This window comes from Nicotiana attenuata, unplaced genomic scaffold (assembly GCF_001879085.1).
Source record: "Nicotiana attenuata strain UT unplaced genomic scaffold, NIATTr2, whole genome shotgun sequence".
In the NCBI taxonomy this organism is placed as follows: Eukaryota; Viridiplantae; Streptophyta; class Magnoliopsida; order Solanales; family Solanaceae; genus Nicotiana; species Nicotiana attenuata.
Window position 1 is genome coordinate 162,578 of NW_017670478.1, and position 16,940 is coordinate 179,517.

Sequence of the window (16,940 nt, forward strand, 5' to 3'; positions counted from 1 at the left end):
CCGAGGGCATCCCATTATGCGACGGCCGAGCTTACATGTGCTCGAAGATCATCATTCAACTGAGACCACTTATCAGATTTGTCCTTTGCCATCCGGATTTGGTTCTCAACCGATGCCAGCTCCGCCTTCGGAATTTCCTTCCCCGAAGCCAGTAGGCCCATCCTGCCCTTCCACCCTTCGGCCCTGTCCTTAACCTCATTCATCTCAGCTCGAAGCTGGTCGATTAGGTCAATCTTCTATTGGACCTGCAAAGTTGTGTTGTTAGACACCACGACTAGCTCCTCAATTTTAGCTTCAAAGACCTTTACCTTTTCAACCAAGTTGGCATGTTCCCGCTTCAGGGTCGAGGCCTCCTTGAGCTTTATCCAGCTCGGCCTGGAGATCTTTATGGGCCTTGTCCTATTGCTCAATGAGAAGCCTGTACATGTCCTTCTTCGAGACCTGCTCCTTGAGCTCGAACTCAAGCTGGCTGATTTCCAAGCGGTACGGAGGAAGCTCTCATGGTGAATCACTGGGGCCTGTAATACAACGAAAGCAGTAAGAGACATCAAAACTTAAGTGGAATTCATAAAGGGGTGTAATGCGTCTTACCCGGTTCAGCGCTTGCTGTGCCTTGTTGAAAAGACTTGACGTGCTCACCTCGTTCATATTTGCCTGGTTCTCCTCGGTCACCAGGCATCGGAGGTAGCTGGCTATGCCCACCAGAGCGGATAGGACCCGAGCATCCTCCGGGACTGTAAGAACAACTTTTCTCTTGCGCCGGGGTTCCACGCTCGGTGCGGGAAATTACTTCACCAGTTTTGGGATCGAACTCAAACGGCCAGCTCCCGAGGGCACGTCTTTCTTCGGGATCTCCAGATGGCCCAGCCAGGAAAGGTCCTCCGATGTGGACATGTCATGGCTATCGAAAAAGGAAATGAGGGGGTTATCTGAACCCTGCACTCCCTCACTTGATTTTTCTTTGCCCGTTTGGGCCTCCCGAGCATAGACTCAGTATAGGAGGGCGTCTCTATGATGTCAATGACACCGGTTGCCTCCTTAGGAAGGGGAACGGCTTCTTGGGCGGCCTCTATCTCCATCGGCCTCGTGGCCCCCTTTCTCGGTCGTCACCTGCTCCCCAGTGGGGGTCGATCCATGGGGTGACGAAGATGTCGTCTTTTTCGGGCTCATCCCTGAGCGGGTAGAGATAGCCAAGGTTCGGTGCCCTAGACTTGGTATTCTTCTTGGGCTTCCGGACCCAGGTGGCCGCCCTCTTCTTCCTCTTCCTCTCTAGGGCTGGGAACTCGAGGACTTTTTATTTTTCTTCTTCTCCTCCTTCGTGGCATCCCGGGGCTGTACGACCACAAATAGAATCAATGAGAAAAAGAAATAAAAGGGAAGACATACCCAAGAAAGACAATACTTACGGGATGCGTTGTACTCCTCGGGGAATGGCAGAAACTCGGGGAGAATCAGGTCTTCGATTTTCACCCGAACGAACCGCCCCTTCCATCCTCGGTCTCGGTCCTCGTCAATGCTCAAGAAAAGGAGCCTTGCTTGCTCGCCAGACGAGCTTGATCTGTCCCCCTCGGAAGATTCAGGGACTGTATAAATAGAGTAGGTGGTCAAGGTTGATCCGTCGAGACTCAGTGTTGTTTACGAAGTAGCGCAAGAGGATCATAATCCTCCAGAAGGATGGGTGGATATGCCAAGGCACGCCTCGTATCTCTTGCAGAAAGCAAAAACTACAGGATCCACAGGGGCTAGATTGAAGGGGTAAGTGTAAACACTCATATACCCCTTCACGTGAGCAGTTACATCTTCATTGGGCCCAAGGACAACCACATCTTTGCCCTCCCACTTACAGTCCGCTCGGACTACAGGTAGGGTTTCTCCGGTGAGAGAGCATATGTATCTCGATGCTCCCTCACCCCGGTCTTGTTGGCTAGAGGCCTTCTCGACCTTAAAGTCATCCCTGATAGTGCAACCCCCGGGTATGAAGCTTTTCATGGGGGGCTCTGGAGCCACCTCGGGAGCGGCCACCTTGGCTTCTGCGGCTGGGTGAGAAGATGAAGGGGCAGCCTATTAAGGCACTAACTTGGAAGTTTTAGGCATCGTGATATGATGATTTGAAGGGAAGTATGAAGATTCGAAGAAAAAGTATGAAGTTTTGAAGAAAAGAGTATGAAGGTTTGAAGGTGGGATAAAGATCTGGGTTAGAAGTCTAAGAACAAATATGAAGATTTGAAGATCAGAGATGAAGATATGAAGATTTGAAAAGGTTGAAAGTCGCTAAAAAATTAAAAGGTAAAAGCTAGGATCGGAAAGTGAAAGAAGTATAAAAGGTCGAAGCTTTTATAAGGGAAAATGCAATCAATACGCGATATTTCACATTCGAAGACAACCAGCCGACGACCAACATGTGTCCGAAGTTAGAACGACGCGACTGATGGGACGTTTCTGCTTATCCGTCACTCGTTTGTAACGTACGAAAGAAGGGTTCTCCCATTGCTTCGGCAAACCTACTTTTTGGGAAACGAGGGGACTATCTGTAAACGGGTGAAATCAGGGCTAATGCACACCCCGATTTCCCGCTGGATCAAACGAAGTAAGAGTATGAATGCATGAGATCAAAATCGAAGCTGGGAGCTCTTTGTATCGAGGCCCAAACGGCGTGCTCACTATCAGACCTGATAAAACGACGCATCCCGAACTCGGGGCGAGTTTTGAATCTTTAGGAAGTGCAATGAACGATTGTAGACGACAAATAAAGGTGCAGTGATATCAAGGCGAGGATTTTTACCTTTCTTCAACTTATACTAGATATGGAACTCTCCTACTATATAAAGGGATAGTTTTTTCTTTAATAAGAACCATTATAACACGCGAATCAAGACAATACAAATTTATTTTTCTGCTTTCTAGAAATGGCAAAACTATTGTTCATTCGCAATACGAGCTAGGCCGTAACATCACAATTAATTTTATTATTTATTTTATCTTTTAACTTGTTTATCTAATATTCTTGATCATTTATTTTGAATCAATCCACATATTCTTAAATCGCGGTACAAATTTAATTATTATCTGTTTTAGGGGTAAACATCCCTATTTTCCATTTCGAAACCCATTACCGATGGTTTTAGTTTGCAATTGCAGCTACTAAACTTTCACGAGGCTAGGTGGAGTAACTTTAATTTTATGAAACCGGTCGACGACATGTAGTTTGTTTCACCATACTAATTGCATAATTTATTATTACTTGAGAGAATTAAGGAAGAAAATTTAGCAACTACCACATTAGCTAGCTAGTTTATATAGCAAGTAAAATATAAGCTTTGCAACGTCCAAATTACATCAACCAGTAGACTCGTCAACGTCGAGTCCTTGCTCCACCTCCGGGTCTCGTCCGCCTTGCAGGCCGGAATCATGGCCACCCTTGCGTCCCATCTCCTTATATCCTTCACTTCCTAGCTGCTCCTTCCTTGTCTCACCTCCTTGCCTCCTTCCTATTATACATGAAATTATATATTATGAATAAGCAAACAAACCATATGCAAGAAGGTGCTTCGAGAGAGCTGAAGCTAGAGAATTAAATACGAATTCGGGCGATCAATGGCAAAGTTCAAAATTGACAAGTTCAGAATTCATAAACATTTAAATCCACTAATTCGATGGCAAAGTTCAGAAGCCATAGGGCAAAGTTCAAAATCCCTACGGTTTCGGTGGCAAATTTTAAATTCATAAACATTTGAATCCAGACTGCGCCTCTGTGACTGTAAGGTGCTACTGACTATATATAATGAAAATTAAGTTGTGTTTATTTGCATATCTTCTTTACTAAAAGTAACTAGCTAGTTGGTTACCTTGGGCAAGATGTTGTTGGGAGTCGAGGCTTTTACCTCTAGTTCCTCCAGGAACCACAGTCTCTCCTTGCTTAGCTTTATTATCCAACTCCTTTCTTTCTTGTTCGGTAGCCATATCTTTGTTAACTTTTTCAATATTTTCCAATGAAACAACTGCTATATATAAGTAACTATAACTACGTACGCGTATGCTGCCGCTACATGAAGACGACATAACATATGTTATGCTGATAGTATTAATAGGTGTTACTGCCTTACGGATGTTACGTTTTAACCAGAATGGAGGGACACGTACCTGGCAACATGGCTTAAGGAGAATCCATATTGGTGGCACTCTACTACGTCAAAGAGAAAAGTATACGGCAGACTTAGTAAATATGAAAATAACTGTAGGATTCATTCTTATTAGCTACTAGCGGAAGTAAAGTTCGTGCTGTCGCACGGGCCCAACATAAACTATTTAGCTTGTATTTTCATAGAATATACCCTGAAAATAATTTTAATTTTTAATCAGTATTCTCAAGTATTAAGGGAAAATTTCAAAATATTTAATCTAATACTTGAATATTCTTAATCAGTCAACTTTCTCGAGATTGAACACTATATACCAATCGGCAATTCAATAATTTTAACTAAATTCTTAGATAGAGTTATTATATTTTAAATTTCACGTATGAGAGTAAAAATAATTATAAATAATAGTGAGTGTAAGAAATATTTTTCGACGGAATATTAACACAAGTTTTCATCATTTTTTATTTTTGCAGGATAGTCAAATCAGTTTCAAACGATAGTAATGCAAATAAACATATCACTTGCAAGTTCCAACTCAAGAAGTAACTAAATTAAAAATATTTTAAATTGTCGTTTTCTTTTCCATAATGTATATTCTAGTGATTTGGTCCATTGAATTTAGGGTAAATAGCAAATACAAAATTAAATTAACAACTAAATTAGTAATTAGCTTAAATGTTAGTATTTAAAAATAAATAAACTCATGAAAATATAAGGGTTAATAGGTTAGAAATAATATCATAAAGTTAAATTATAAATTAATTTTAAAGTTGCAAAATTAATTTAAAATTTTACAGTAACTTTATTTACATAATATTACTTTATTAAAAAAAAAGGTATGCACATTCCTTCATATTGAATGAGTTAGCGCCCAAATAATTGTACTACTATTTGAAAGTATTACAAACTACTTAAATTGCAAAATGCTATAGTATTGTATTTACTTTCTTTCATGAATTTATAATATTTAAAGTTTTAGATGAATATAGATATTAATTATTAACTTATTGACATTGGTTGAACTTAAACCTAGCATATATTTATATGTAAAATTATTCTTTATTTAGTGAATTTATTCTGTTATATTTTTGTTTAGTGAATTTATTCTGCTACGCTTTAACTTGTCAATTTCATATATTCAAGCTTAACTGTTGATTTAACATATTAACCATTCAAACTCTGCGATTAGTTATCTATTAGGTCCTAATTGCATAAAACTTATATATTTAATTGAATTCAAATACAATTTCCTTTTCAATTTCTGTGCTTGATATAAATGAGCTGCCAAATATACTTGATTTAGAAAATCTTAGATTCTGTTGAAGTATAGTATTTGTATTATGTGCATATTAACAGATGCAACTTTCAACGAATAGTGGACTGACAATGTGTACTATGTATATGTGGAGAAGTCTTGAGTAAATATGTGTTCCAATGGGTTCCGCGTTTAGATACTACTATCCATATGTCGAAAATTCCCCAAAATTTCCTTTGTTTACTAAATTGTGGGTCCCACATTTTTTGTACTATGCATTTGTGGAGAGAAAGTAGGCTCTCAAATTACCTCAAAAGTTCCTTTTATTTATCAAATTGTGTGATGGCAGTCAATGTAATAATATCGAAAAATATGGGTAAATATATAATGGTGCATGTCGACGAAGACGTCTTTGCTTCACCTGTTTCTACCGTGCTTCTTATATACTAGGTAGGAGGTGCCCGGGCTAAGCCCGGGCCCAAGAAATATTAAGCGTTATTTTAACATTATTTTCAAATGTGACTCACCTTTGCATCTAGTTATGCTGTGTTAGTTTTGTCTATGACGATAGAATTATGACTTTGAGGGCTACTCGTAGTCACATTCAAGTTTGAATAAAATCCATACATGAACTAAGAACACAATTGATTAACTTGTAAGCTACATCAAAAGCCAAACTAAAATGAAACAAATAAAAAAAATATACAATGTGGGTGTCTGTCCCTGATAGTTTTCATGCTCTTAGGAAGCGGAATCTTTTTGCCTTACACTCGAGACAATAAGCTGATCTGGAAAATGCAAAAGTTGAATAAGTATTAGTACATGTGCATAATACAAATTATCAGACCGTGAAAAGTAGAAAGTAGCACGTACATAGTAACATTCGGATATATTAGGCTAGACAACAGCTGCACAAAAATGTCGTGATTTAATAAAATAGTAATGCATTGTAGCACAGAAAGGAGAAAACAGGACAGTGAGCAGATATCATTCAAAAAAGAACTTTAGATAACTGTAGAGTTCAAATGTGACATGAAGCAGTTCAAGAATCACCTTATTCCCTCAATAAGTGAGATCTATGAGTAGCAAAAAGGTATACCAATTTCAATTAATCCCCGGCACAAAATATGAGCAACCCAATTTGGGAGCCTCTTCTTCTTTGTTTCTGGGAGGAAGCAACCTAATATGATAACATGTAATAAGTGACTTAGTCAATATCTTCTTTGCTAATTACTAATATTTCCCATTCTTCAAGTTATGTCTATAGTAACCGTAAAAAGGAGCAATATGGGAAGCAATTCCACACCTGATAAAATAGTAATGGAACGTCATGCGTCTTTTTCGCAGGAGATGGTAGAAACTATATACAATATGCCACAACAGGCTTGTAAGTGAAACAAGTTTTTCCAACATTCATGTTAGGAGCAATTTGCATTTAGACGCATACAAGAATAGATAATACTGCATAGCTATCTACACAAAATGTGAGATATTGTACTGCAGTGAACAACTGTGTTAAAATACGGTTCAAGCAGAAGCATAACTACTACTCTACGACTCTAGTTACGAAAAGTAGTCGTAGATGCCAAAGTTTTTACGCGAGCTTCATTGAACTTGGGTTATGTCTCTTGGCCTATTAGTATAAACAATAGATTCAGTATGAGCGAAATATAAGACTTCAAAATATGTAATTTCAAGTATAAACAATAGATTCAATATCAGCGTTCCTATATTGGTTTCAAGAGTAAAAATGTTCCAAAAAGCTTGATGGCAAGAAAAGTTGGAGAAAATAAAAAATATACCGTGAGCCTCAATCAGGACAGAAAATACAGAAATGAAAACATATAACGAAAAAGAGCTAGAGTGGATACAATATTAGTCAAAGATGATTGAGAAGCCACTACTAAATGAATATCGTTTTTGTCACATATAATTGTCCTCATTGATAGGCATTTGTAGGACAATTTTCAGATGTTCTTTAACTTTTTTCTACAATAAAAACTAAGGAAAAACTATAAGGTAAATACTAATATGAATAGTCAGTTAACCATTTGCTCCAACCTAAAATTCATAAGGTTCTTACAGTAAGAAATTCACAGAGCTTATGTAGCAAGGCCAGTGAAGATAAAATTATATATAATTTCACAAACATTTGCAACCAAACATTTATCCACTTTGAACATTATCTAGCCAGCAGAAATTCCGAAAATTAGGAAAAGAAGAAACCAAAACTTATCTTATAACTATAAGCGAAGCATAAAGAGCAAAGACATATAATTTCAAGGAATTTTTGGTCAGGCAAATTAACTGGGAATAAGAGCTCCGTAAGTTTAACCTAATAAGTTATAGCCTGTTTTTCACTGTACTATCTAACACCATATTTCTTCTAAACCTTTGTCAAGAAAAAAAAAACTCTCAAACTATTTGAAAAGAAATTCACAAAGTTAGTCTTTCAGTTGGGAGGAGCAGATGGCATCTTATTTCAATATTGTAAAAACTTAAAAACTTTTGAATAAAGTAAGGAATTTCAAAAACAGAAATATTCAAACACCTTTAGAAGCAAACACCATCCCATCCTCTACATTGCAGAAATTGCTATTGAATCATTGGCAATAATGAAGAAGCTTATTAGCTGAACTATGGCTAGTAAACACAACATTCGAATACTAAATTTATCGCCAGAGATTATTTCTGGTAGAAAATGAAAATTTTAAGCTGTAATAAAACGGCGGCAACCCAATTCAAACAATTTCTACACAGCAACTATTTCAAAAAGCAGGAAAATAACAAAGCTGAGAAGTTCAGCAATACAATCTGGAGGTTCACACAAGACATGCCAACCATCTCGAGTGACGTCTAAGTTTATCTTCCAGTGTTAACCATTTATTAACTTTCGTGTGTCAACTGTCCTCATATGAGAATGGTAAAAGACAGCTATTAAGCAAGTCTACTACTCCAGCAACGAAAAACGTAACCTTATTGTTATTCAGTGAAAGTCCGCTCTAGCAAAGAGTAGTAACCATACCATCAAAACTGAAAATTGACAAGCTATATATCAATGGCTTTATTAATAATACACAACTTTAACAAAATAATCACAGTAATTCAATTTTCCCTTTCGGTCTCGGTATAACATGCATTCCAGAGTTTAATTGTGAAAAACTTATCAGTGCATAAGCTACAAATGTTGTGCATTACCACTAAGCCTCAGATGACATATGAAGATATAATGAAAGGATAAAAATGTAATACTGAAATAAGAATTGCTTAAGGAAACAGATAACGGGGTAAACTTTTGATGTTCTACGAAGAAGAAACTTAGAAAGAAAAAATTAGTAATCAAAAGCATAACCAGATCCAATAGTGGTCAAGATGACATTGTGAGGTACTCAAAGGAAGGCTGAAACATAGAAAAAATCAGCAATGGTGCGAATGCCAAAACAGAAGTAGTCAAAGAGGAGAAATACATCAGAAGAATATAAATGGTAAATAAGAAAAATGTGCTACTAGTAGTCCAAAAGTAGAAAACAGCAGGACATGGTCAATTACCATATCTAGAGATCAGAGATAACATAATTCATATTTTCACAGATAATCCTATTGTTCCACCAATTGGAGTTATGATTCTTTACATTGTAAGAACGTAGAATTTTCCTTTTTCAGGTTACATTGACAAAGATGTCTCACAAAATGATATAGGGCCACTCGACTAACTGAATGATTCACATTTGCAGACCAGGAAAGTATAAAACTTAATGGGATTTATGCAAATTAATAAAATAAAGTACTAAGGCCTCATTTGTTTTTTTTTAAGATTAAGATGTCTGAATCTGAATACACATTTGAATATCAAGATGTGTATTAAGATTAAGACATCTGAATAGAAATAATTAAGACTGTTTGATTTTTAACATCTGAATGTATAAAATTTATCTTTATTAAAAATTAATACTATAAAATTCAAATAAAATACTAACTAATCTAATATTCTATCAATAAAAAATATAGTTTTTTAAAATATGATAGTTGTTGGTGGTGATAGCTAACGGGTGAATGCCGACTAGAAGCGGTGGTTGGTGGTAGTGTTGGTTGATGATGGTGGTTCATGCTAGTAGCTAGTAGTGATTGGTAGTGGTTACGATTATGATTGAGGATGGTGGTGGTGGGTGGTGATAGTTAATAATGTCGGGTGGTGGTAGTAGTTGTGATTGAGGAAGGTGATGAGTGGGTGGCGGTAGTTATATTGATGGGCAGTGTCGGCTGTGGTTGTTGATGGTGATCGGGTGGTCAGTTATGGTAGTTGAGGCAGATTAGTGTTGATTGTGGGTGAGAATGATGGTGGTCGGAGTGGTGGGGATAGTAGGTGCTGATGGTCGATAATGGAGGCTATGATTAAGGATGATGATGGCGTGGTGGTGGCGGAGGTGGTGGTGGTGGTGATGGTTGAGTATGGTGGTGGTGGTGGCATGGTGGTAGTTGATAATGGTAGGCGGTGACGGCAATTAATAATGAATATATGATAGCATCTTAATGAAATTAAGTCTCTGTTATAGATCTTAATCATACAGACCTATTCAGACCCATTAAGTGGTTGTGAAGTAAAAAAAACAAACACACTTAATGATTAAGATCTGGATAATTAAGATTCAGACTTTAAAAAGACCTCCATTAAGTGCAAACAAATGAGGCCTAAGTCTTTTAGTTTTTAAGTGGAATGTTCATTATCATAATAAGTAGTCGATTAGGAGAACAACTATCTCACTACAGAGTATACTCTTCCTCATCTTTCATTATTCATATTTTATATCCTGGGACATAGATATTCTAGATACCCCCTTCTACAAAGAAAAAGAAGAAAAAAGTTACCCTTTCGAATTTAGATAGAAGTTTGATGAAATTCAAATGAAGACACATTGAACAGATATAAGAAGTAGATGGGGCTTCTTCTTTATCTTCTATAAATGTACTTTCTAGTTGTGTTCTGTACTTACGTCAACATCAGATATAATATTTGAAAAAAAGTTATTGAATTGCATGGTTATTCATACACATACGGAAATTTTGGTACCTCAAAGTGATCATTTGAAAGAAGATTAGTCAAAGGGGAATTAGAAAACAGGTTAAGTCGATTTTAGAATTCCTAACAAGGGATCCGTCACAAAAACTTTTTCATACACTACTATACTTCAGAGAATTCTAATAACAAATTTCACTCCTTTTCTTTTTATATTAATTATGGCTAAACTTTCACTTTACAAAAAGTTGCAAAGAGAATCAAATTACTTTCCGCTAAGGAGATTCGACGGTGAAGATCCTCTCCTAAATGAGGTTTACTCCAATAACCCTATCCATAATTTTGTTCGTTTAGCCAACAGGTTCGTAAGTTTTTTTGTCTTCTACAAAGTCTTAATTGCAAAATAAACAAATTAATGAAAACAGAGAAAAAATCAGAACCCAACCGTAGTTTGTTTTCACCTTTACTGAAGAAAAGGCTAATCAAGCGAAAACCCTGAATATCTTTTTGCAGAAGATCTGAAGCTTTGAATAGAGGAAAACACAACAAAGCTGAAAGAGGAATTTACGAAAGGGTAAAGAAGAGCACGGCGGAAAGCTTAGTACTAAACAAAAGCAGAACAAAGAATAAAAAAATTTGAAGCGGTGGTTTCTACTTGGCAGATTAGAGTGTCAAGAGAACAGGAAATGACAAAGATACCCTTATGATGAAGCAGACATGTTGACCATCAGATGCCTGCTTATTCTCTCTTATAGTATAGTAGTAGATTTAGAAAATCTTAGATTCTGTTGAAGTATTTGTATTATGTGCATATTGACGGATGCAACTTTCAAGGAATAGTGGTCTGGCAATTTGTACTATGTATATGTGGAGAAGTCTTGAGTAAATATGTGTTCCAATGGGTTCCGCGTTTAGATACTACTATGCATCTGTCGAAAATTCCCCAAAATTTCCTTTATTTACTAAATTGTGGGTCCCATATTTTTTGTACTATGCATTTGTGGAGAAAAAGTAGGCTCTGAAATTACCTCAAAAGTTCCTTTTATTTATCAAATTGTGTGATGGCGGTCAATGTAATAATACCGAAAAAAAGGGGTAAATATATAATGGTGGAAGCTGGCATGTCGACGAAGACGTCCCTGCTTCACGTGTTTCTACCGTGCTTCTTATATAGGAGAAAGAATATCCTCTTCCAGACTTCCCCGGTAGCCGGTACCTTGTCCCTTTAGAGCAAGGTCATCCCAGACCGTCAATACTCGCAAATTGTTATTGTTACAAATTCATAGACGGCCCTAATTTATTATACTTATGGCGTTCATTCATTCTTGACCGGTTACCTATATACCACTTGTACTTTATAGTTTATCGTAAAGATTTAATTTACATGCAGAGAAATGTAAAAAAAAAATTACATTTATCAAGCATATTAAAATTTTGTAGTAAGAAATTATTTTCTTGATTACTAGCCAAGCTTACTCCAGTAATTTGAAAGTTAAAATTCTTATTTACTTTCGTAATCAAATATTAGTTAAACTCTCCCAGATGTGAATCATGACTACTTCCTTTTGGTCAGGATAAGTGTTAGTTTTTTCGTAGAAGCTTCCTTACCTACATTTAAAGTGAAGGATTTCAACGTCAAAGGGATCGATACTGGTTGGCTTCCAGCAGATAAAAACAAAACAGAAGAAATAAAGAAAAAATATCCCCCCAAAAATAGCATCAGACCGATTCTGTACCTTGGCCGTGAGGCTCAAAGCCTCAAACCAAAGATTCAGTTTTCTACTTTTAGTTCCCAAAGATCAAATCATCTAATGCAGATGCCAGGAGATGTTCTGTTAGTTCCATTACAAAAAAAAAATACTTAATACATTTACAGCCTATTTGGTCAAAAGTATTTTTTGGCAAAAAGTGCTTTCTTTTTTAAAAAAAATATTTTTTTCTAAAGTTAAGATGTTTGGTAAAGTTTGTAGAAGGAAAAAAAGTCTTCTGAGTATAAGCAGATTTTGATAAGTAGAATTTTTTTTTTTGTGAAAAGTACTTTGAAAAAAATACACTCAAACTGCTGGCCCAAGTAAAGGTGAGGTTTTGAAGACTGACAAAGGAACTCAGACATGGACCAGGTCCATCTTGTGAAGCACAGTTGTGATCAAACCCAAACACGTGAGATGCACGTGAAAGAGATAAACCTAACTTATCAGAAGTAATATCTCCTGATCATGATCGAAAATGTTGCATATTGGATAAGGAGAAAGATTCCTTACACAAAGAGAGCACGGTTTAGGAAAAGGATAAAGTTAGAGTATGAGATCAATTAGAACTTTTCCACCATGGAAGAGTAGCATATGTATCCTAGTCAATCTCTAATTGCTAACTCTCTAAATATTAGTGTTGTTCTCTTTTACAGGTAATGCACATAAGCAGAAGTTAAACGTGAATTGAGAGCAAAATAGCAAGGCAATTTTGCAAGCAATTTATATGTGATTCAAGCGTACAATCCTGAAGCTACTTGAACCAGATAGAAGAACTAGTTCCAAGAGTCTATCTTTTATTCTAGTTCAATTGTAGTAGGTGATTTTACATTGTACCTTTCAGCCCTTATAGAAGCAATTGTATTAGGTACTTAGAGTTTTCAAGTTAGAGTTAACTTGAAGTTGTCACAAAGTTGAGGCTGTGTGCCACAACGGGATTAGAGTTAATCCTAGGTTTACAAAAGAGTTTTTGTAAATGCAGTTTTTGGCTCGGTGATTTTAGTGGAAAGTTTGGGAAAATCCTACTGGAAGGTAGGTCGTGTTTTTTTCACCTTTTAAGCCAGGTGTTTTCCACGTAAAATATCTATGTTCTTTATTTTCTGTATTTATTATTCCGCAACAGCAGTAGTTGGAACACATAGAAGAACCAGGTCCTTCTATAATCAAGTTAAGCGAAAATTGGGTACCACACAAATCACCCCCCCCCCCTTCTTGTGTGGTATTAAAGTATAAAACATCAATTGGTATCAGAGCGGGTTATCCTTGAAGAGGCTAACACCTTAGGAACAGATCAAGATGAGTGCACCACCTGGAAACTGGGAAGGGCAATCTACTGCTAGGCCTCCACTTTTTAATGGCCAGTACTATTCCTGGTGGAAGAACAGGATGAGAGACCACATCATAGGAGAAGACTATGAACTCTGGGACATAGTTACTGATGGTACCCTGGCTACTACAAAGAAGAATGCTGAAGGAGTGGACGTTCCAAAAACGAGAGCTGACTGTACTGTTGAAGATTTGAAGAAATGGGAAAAGAATGCCAAGGCCAAGAAATGGCTTGTGTGTGGACTAGGTCCAGACGAGTACAGCAGGATTCAAAGTTGTACCACTGCTAAGGAGATCTGGGACACTCTACAAGTGGCCCATGAAGGAACTCTTCAAGTAAAGTGATCTAGAGGAACACTGCTATATTCTCAATATGAGAATTTCACCATGAAGGAAGGAGAAACCATCCAAGAGATGTACACAAGGTTCACAACACTAACAAATGAACTTAAGTCTCTTGGAAGAATTATCCTTGAAGAAGACAAGGTTGAGAAAATCTTGACAAGGGTCTTGCCAGTAACTTGGGAAAGCAAAATCACGGCTATTCAGGAATCAAAGAACATTGCTACTCTCAAGTTGGATGAGCTGATTGGAAATCTCACTGCCTATGAACTGAGAAGGCAAACCATGAAGATGGATGCACCCAAGAAGGAAAAAAGTCTGGCTCTCAGAATAGCTGAAGGTGCAGACTTAGAGGATGATGAAATGGCTATGATCACAAGGGATTTCAAGAAGTACCTAATGAGAGGAAAGGGTTCTTCAAGAGGTGCAACCTTCAACAAACTAAGGGCTCCTGAAAAACAGACCAACGAGGGATGCTACAAATCTGGTAAGACTGACCGCATGATCAAGAATTATCCTCAGTGGGAAATTGAATGGAAGAAGGAAAGGGCTGAACGAAGAAACAGGAAGAAGGAATAGGTTCAACCCAAAAGGAACAAAGGATCAACAAAGGCTATGGTTGCAGCTTGGGGAGAAACCTCAGATGAGGATTCAGAAGATGAAGCTGGAGATGAACAAGCACTTATGGCCATTAGAGAATCAGACGACGGACAAGAGGTAAGTGTGATTCATCTCAAAGACAAGCTTAAATTTTTGTCTAAAGAAAGGCTATTTGAATTATTGCTAGAGTTCATTGATGAGTCTGAGGTCATAAATAATGAGAAGTAACAGCTGTCTAGGAAATGTGTGATTCTAAAAGCCAAGTGCAAAAAACTAGAATTTAGGGCTACTGAAAGTGATAGTAAAAATATTGAGTTGAAGAACCAGGTTCTTGAACTTGACACCAGTGTCTTAGAACTTAGGTCTGAAAACTTAAAACTGAAAGTAGGAACAGGTAAGAAGAAAGCTGATCACATACATCTCACCTTAGAAGAAAATCTAGGAAAAATGAAGGATGAGTTGTACAAGAAAGATGAGCAGATAAGATGATAGATCTTAAATACTCTTGCCTTATGTTTTGATGATCTAACAAACTTTCTTGTAAGAACCAGTTAGGGAACCTGACCTACTCGGGACTGCTGCAAACTCTAATGGACTCCAGTAAAAGTTGAATTGCTACACATACAGGAGCTAGGAACCAAACAAGGACCTGATGCTCCTGCGGTTCCTATGTAGCAGCACAATGTCATTTGGACACAGCTGGAACTGAAGTGATTGGCGGCACTGTTTCTGCCGCACTGCACCACTGACAGCCCACTCATTCTCTAACCAAACAAAGTACTCACATCATTTCAACTGATGTGATCGAGTTGTACAAAGGGGCTTTTATACAAAACATCACAAATGGGTTTCAGTTTAACAAACTCAAGCATCAAACAAAAACAGAAAAGATTATTCTCTCAAGCTTGAAGAACAAGGTTGAACGCCACTACTGACCAGTTCCTAAACGATTGATTATTGTTGTCCTAGTTGAGTTGTAACCTTGTTATTGCACTTACAATATCTCCTAATCTCTTACTTAGAAGTTTACTGATTAGGAATCCTCTTGTAAATCCTCAGACTCGTTGAGTTTAGGTTGTGGATAGATTTAGTCATAAATAAAAGTCTTTGTAATCGTAGGGTTATAAAGTGGCTTGTGGTGACAGCACCACAAGTTAGAAAAATCCTTTGTAACTAGGATAGTCACAAAGTGGCTTGTGGTAAAGGTAGCACAAGTTAGTTTAAAGTCTTTACAATAGGGAGTATTGTAAAGTGGCTTGTAATAGGTAAGATTACAAATTAGTGAAGTTAAAAGCCTACAAGGTAGGTCGTGGTTTTTTGATCCCCTTGTGCGGGATTTTTCCACGTAGAAAATCCTCTGCCTCATTTACTTACTGCTTTATTAAGTACTCTCAGCAGAAACTTGTAGAGGACCAGGTACTCTACGATTTTGTGGACCCATACAAACTAACAATTGGTATCAGAGCGGGTTCCTCATATCAGGTTAACACCTAGGAAGGATTCTCATGATGGCTCCACTAAATTTTGAAGCAGGCGAATCCATATACCACCCACCCAAGTTTGATGGAAAACATTATTGGTGGTGGAAAGCTAGAATACATAATTTAATCATGGCTGAGGATTGTGAGCTTTGGGATATTATCTGCGATGGTCCGTTTGTTCCAATCAAGACCAGCGGAGAATACACTGAAGCAGACAAGAAAGCAATGAAGAAGAATGTTCGTGCCAAGAAAATTTTGGTATATGGTTTGGAACATAACGAGTACGACAGAATCTCTATATGTGACACTGCGAAGGAAATATGGGAGGCTTTGCAAATAGCTTATGATGGAACTATACAAGTAAGACAAGTAAATCTAATGATGATAATAGTTCTACGATGGAAGTTGAAGGAGAGGAGATTGGATATGACTCAACGCTTGCTTTGATGGCATAATCAGACAATGATGAAGACAATGGCAACGAAGAGGTAAACTTCAAGGATATTCAGAAAAATCTGAAATCCTACTCTCCAAAAAAACTCATGTGCTTAGCTGATGTGTTAATTACTTCTTTTTGTAGTCTTGCGGAGGATAGGGATTCCTTGTTCTTAGAACTAGAAGAATCTGAACATATTAGAAAAGACTTAGTTGCTGCAATTTCTGATAAAACAAAAGCCCTTGAAAGCTCTGAAAGAGGAAAGGAGATAGTGAATGAGGAATATTCTAGGCTTGAAAATGTGAGTGAGGAACATTCTAAGCTTGAAGATGAGGTGATGGGCTTGAGATGTAGGATGAGTGCTGAAATTGAGAAAAACGAGCTCCTCCAAGCCAATCTAGAAAAGTAATGAATGATCTTGAAAAGTCTCTAAAGTGGACCTGGTCCGTAGAAGCTACCACGGCCTTGCTCACAAATGACAGTGAAAAAGGATGGGGAGCAGGGTTCCCAAGGAAAAAGATCCTTACAACCCGTCAAAGTAAGAGAGCCACTGCATCTGATAACTGGCCTTGTACTCAATGTGGGAACACTGGGCACTC

General features: G+C 37.5%; 1 protein-coding gene across 1 annotated transcript; it reads right to left on the bottom strand.

Moving 5' to 3' along the window:
* Window positions 1-3,193: 3,193 nt before the first annotated feature.
* Window positions 3,194-4,027, bottom strand: LOC109240013 (protein EMB-1-like). The gene is made up of 2 exons (XM_019406634.1): window positions 3,846-4,027; window positions 3,194-3,488 (listed from the first exon to the last, which is right to left on the bottom strand). Exons 1-2 carry the CDS (start codon window positions 3,958-3,960, stop codon window positions 3,337-3,339), a joined length of 267 nt encoding a protein of 88 aa, XP_019262179.1. The 5' UTR covers window positions 3,961-4,027; the 3' UTR covers window positions 3,194-3,336.
* Window positions 4,028-16,940: the final 12,913 nt, after the last annotated feature.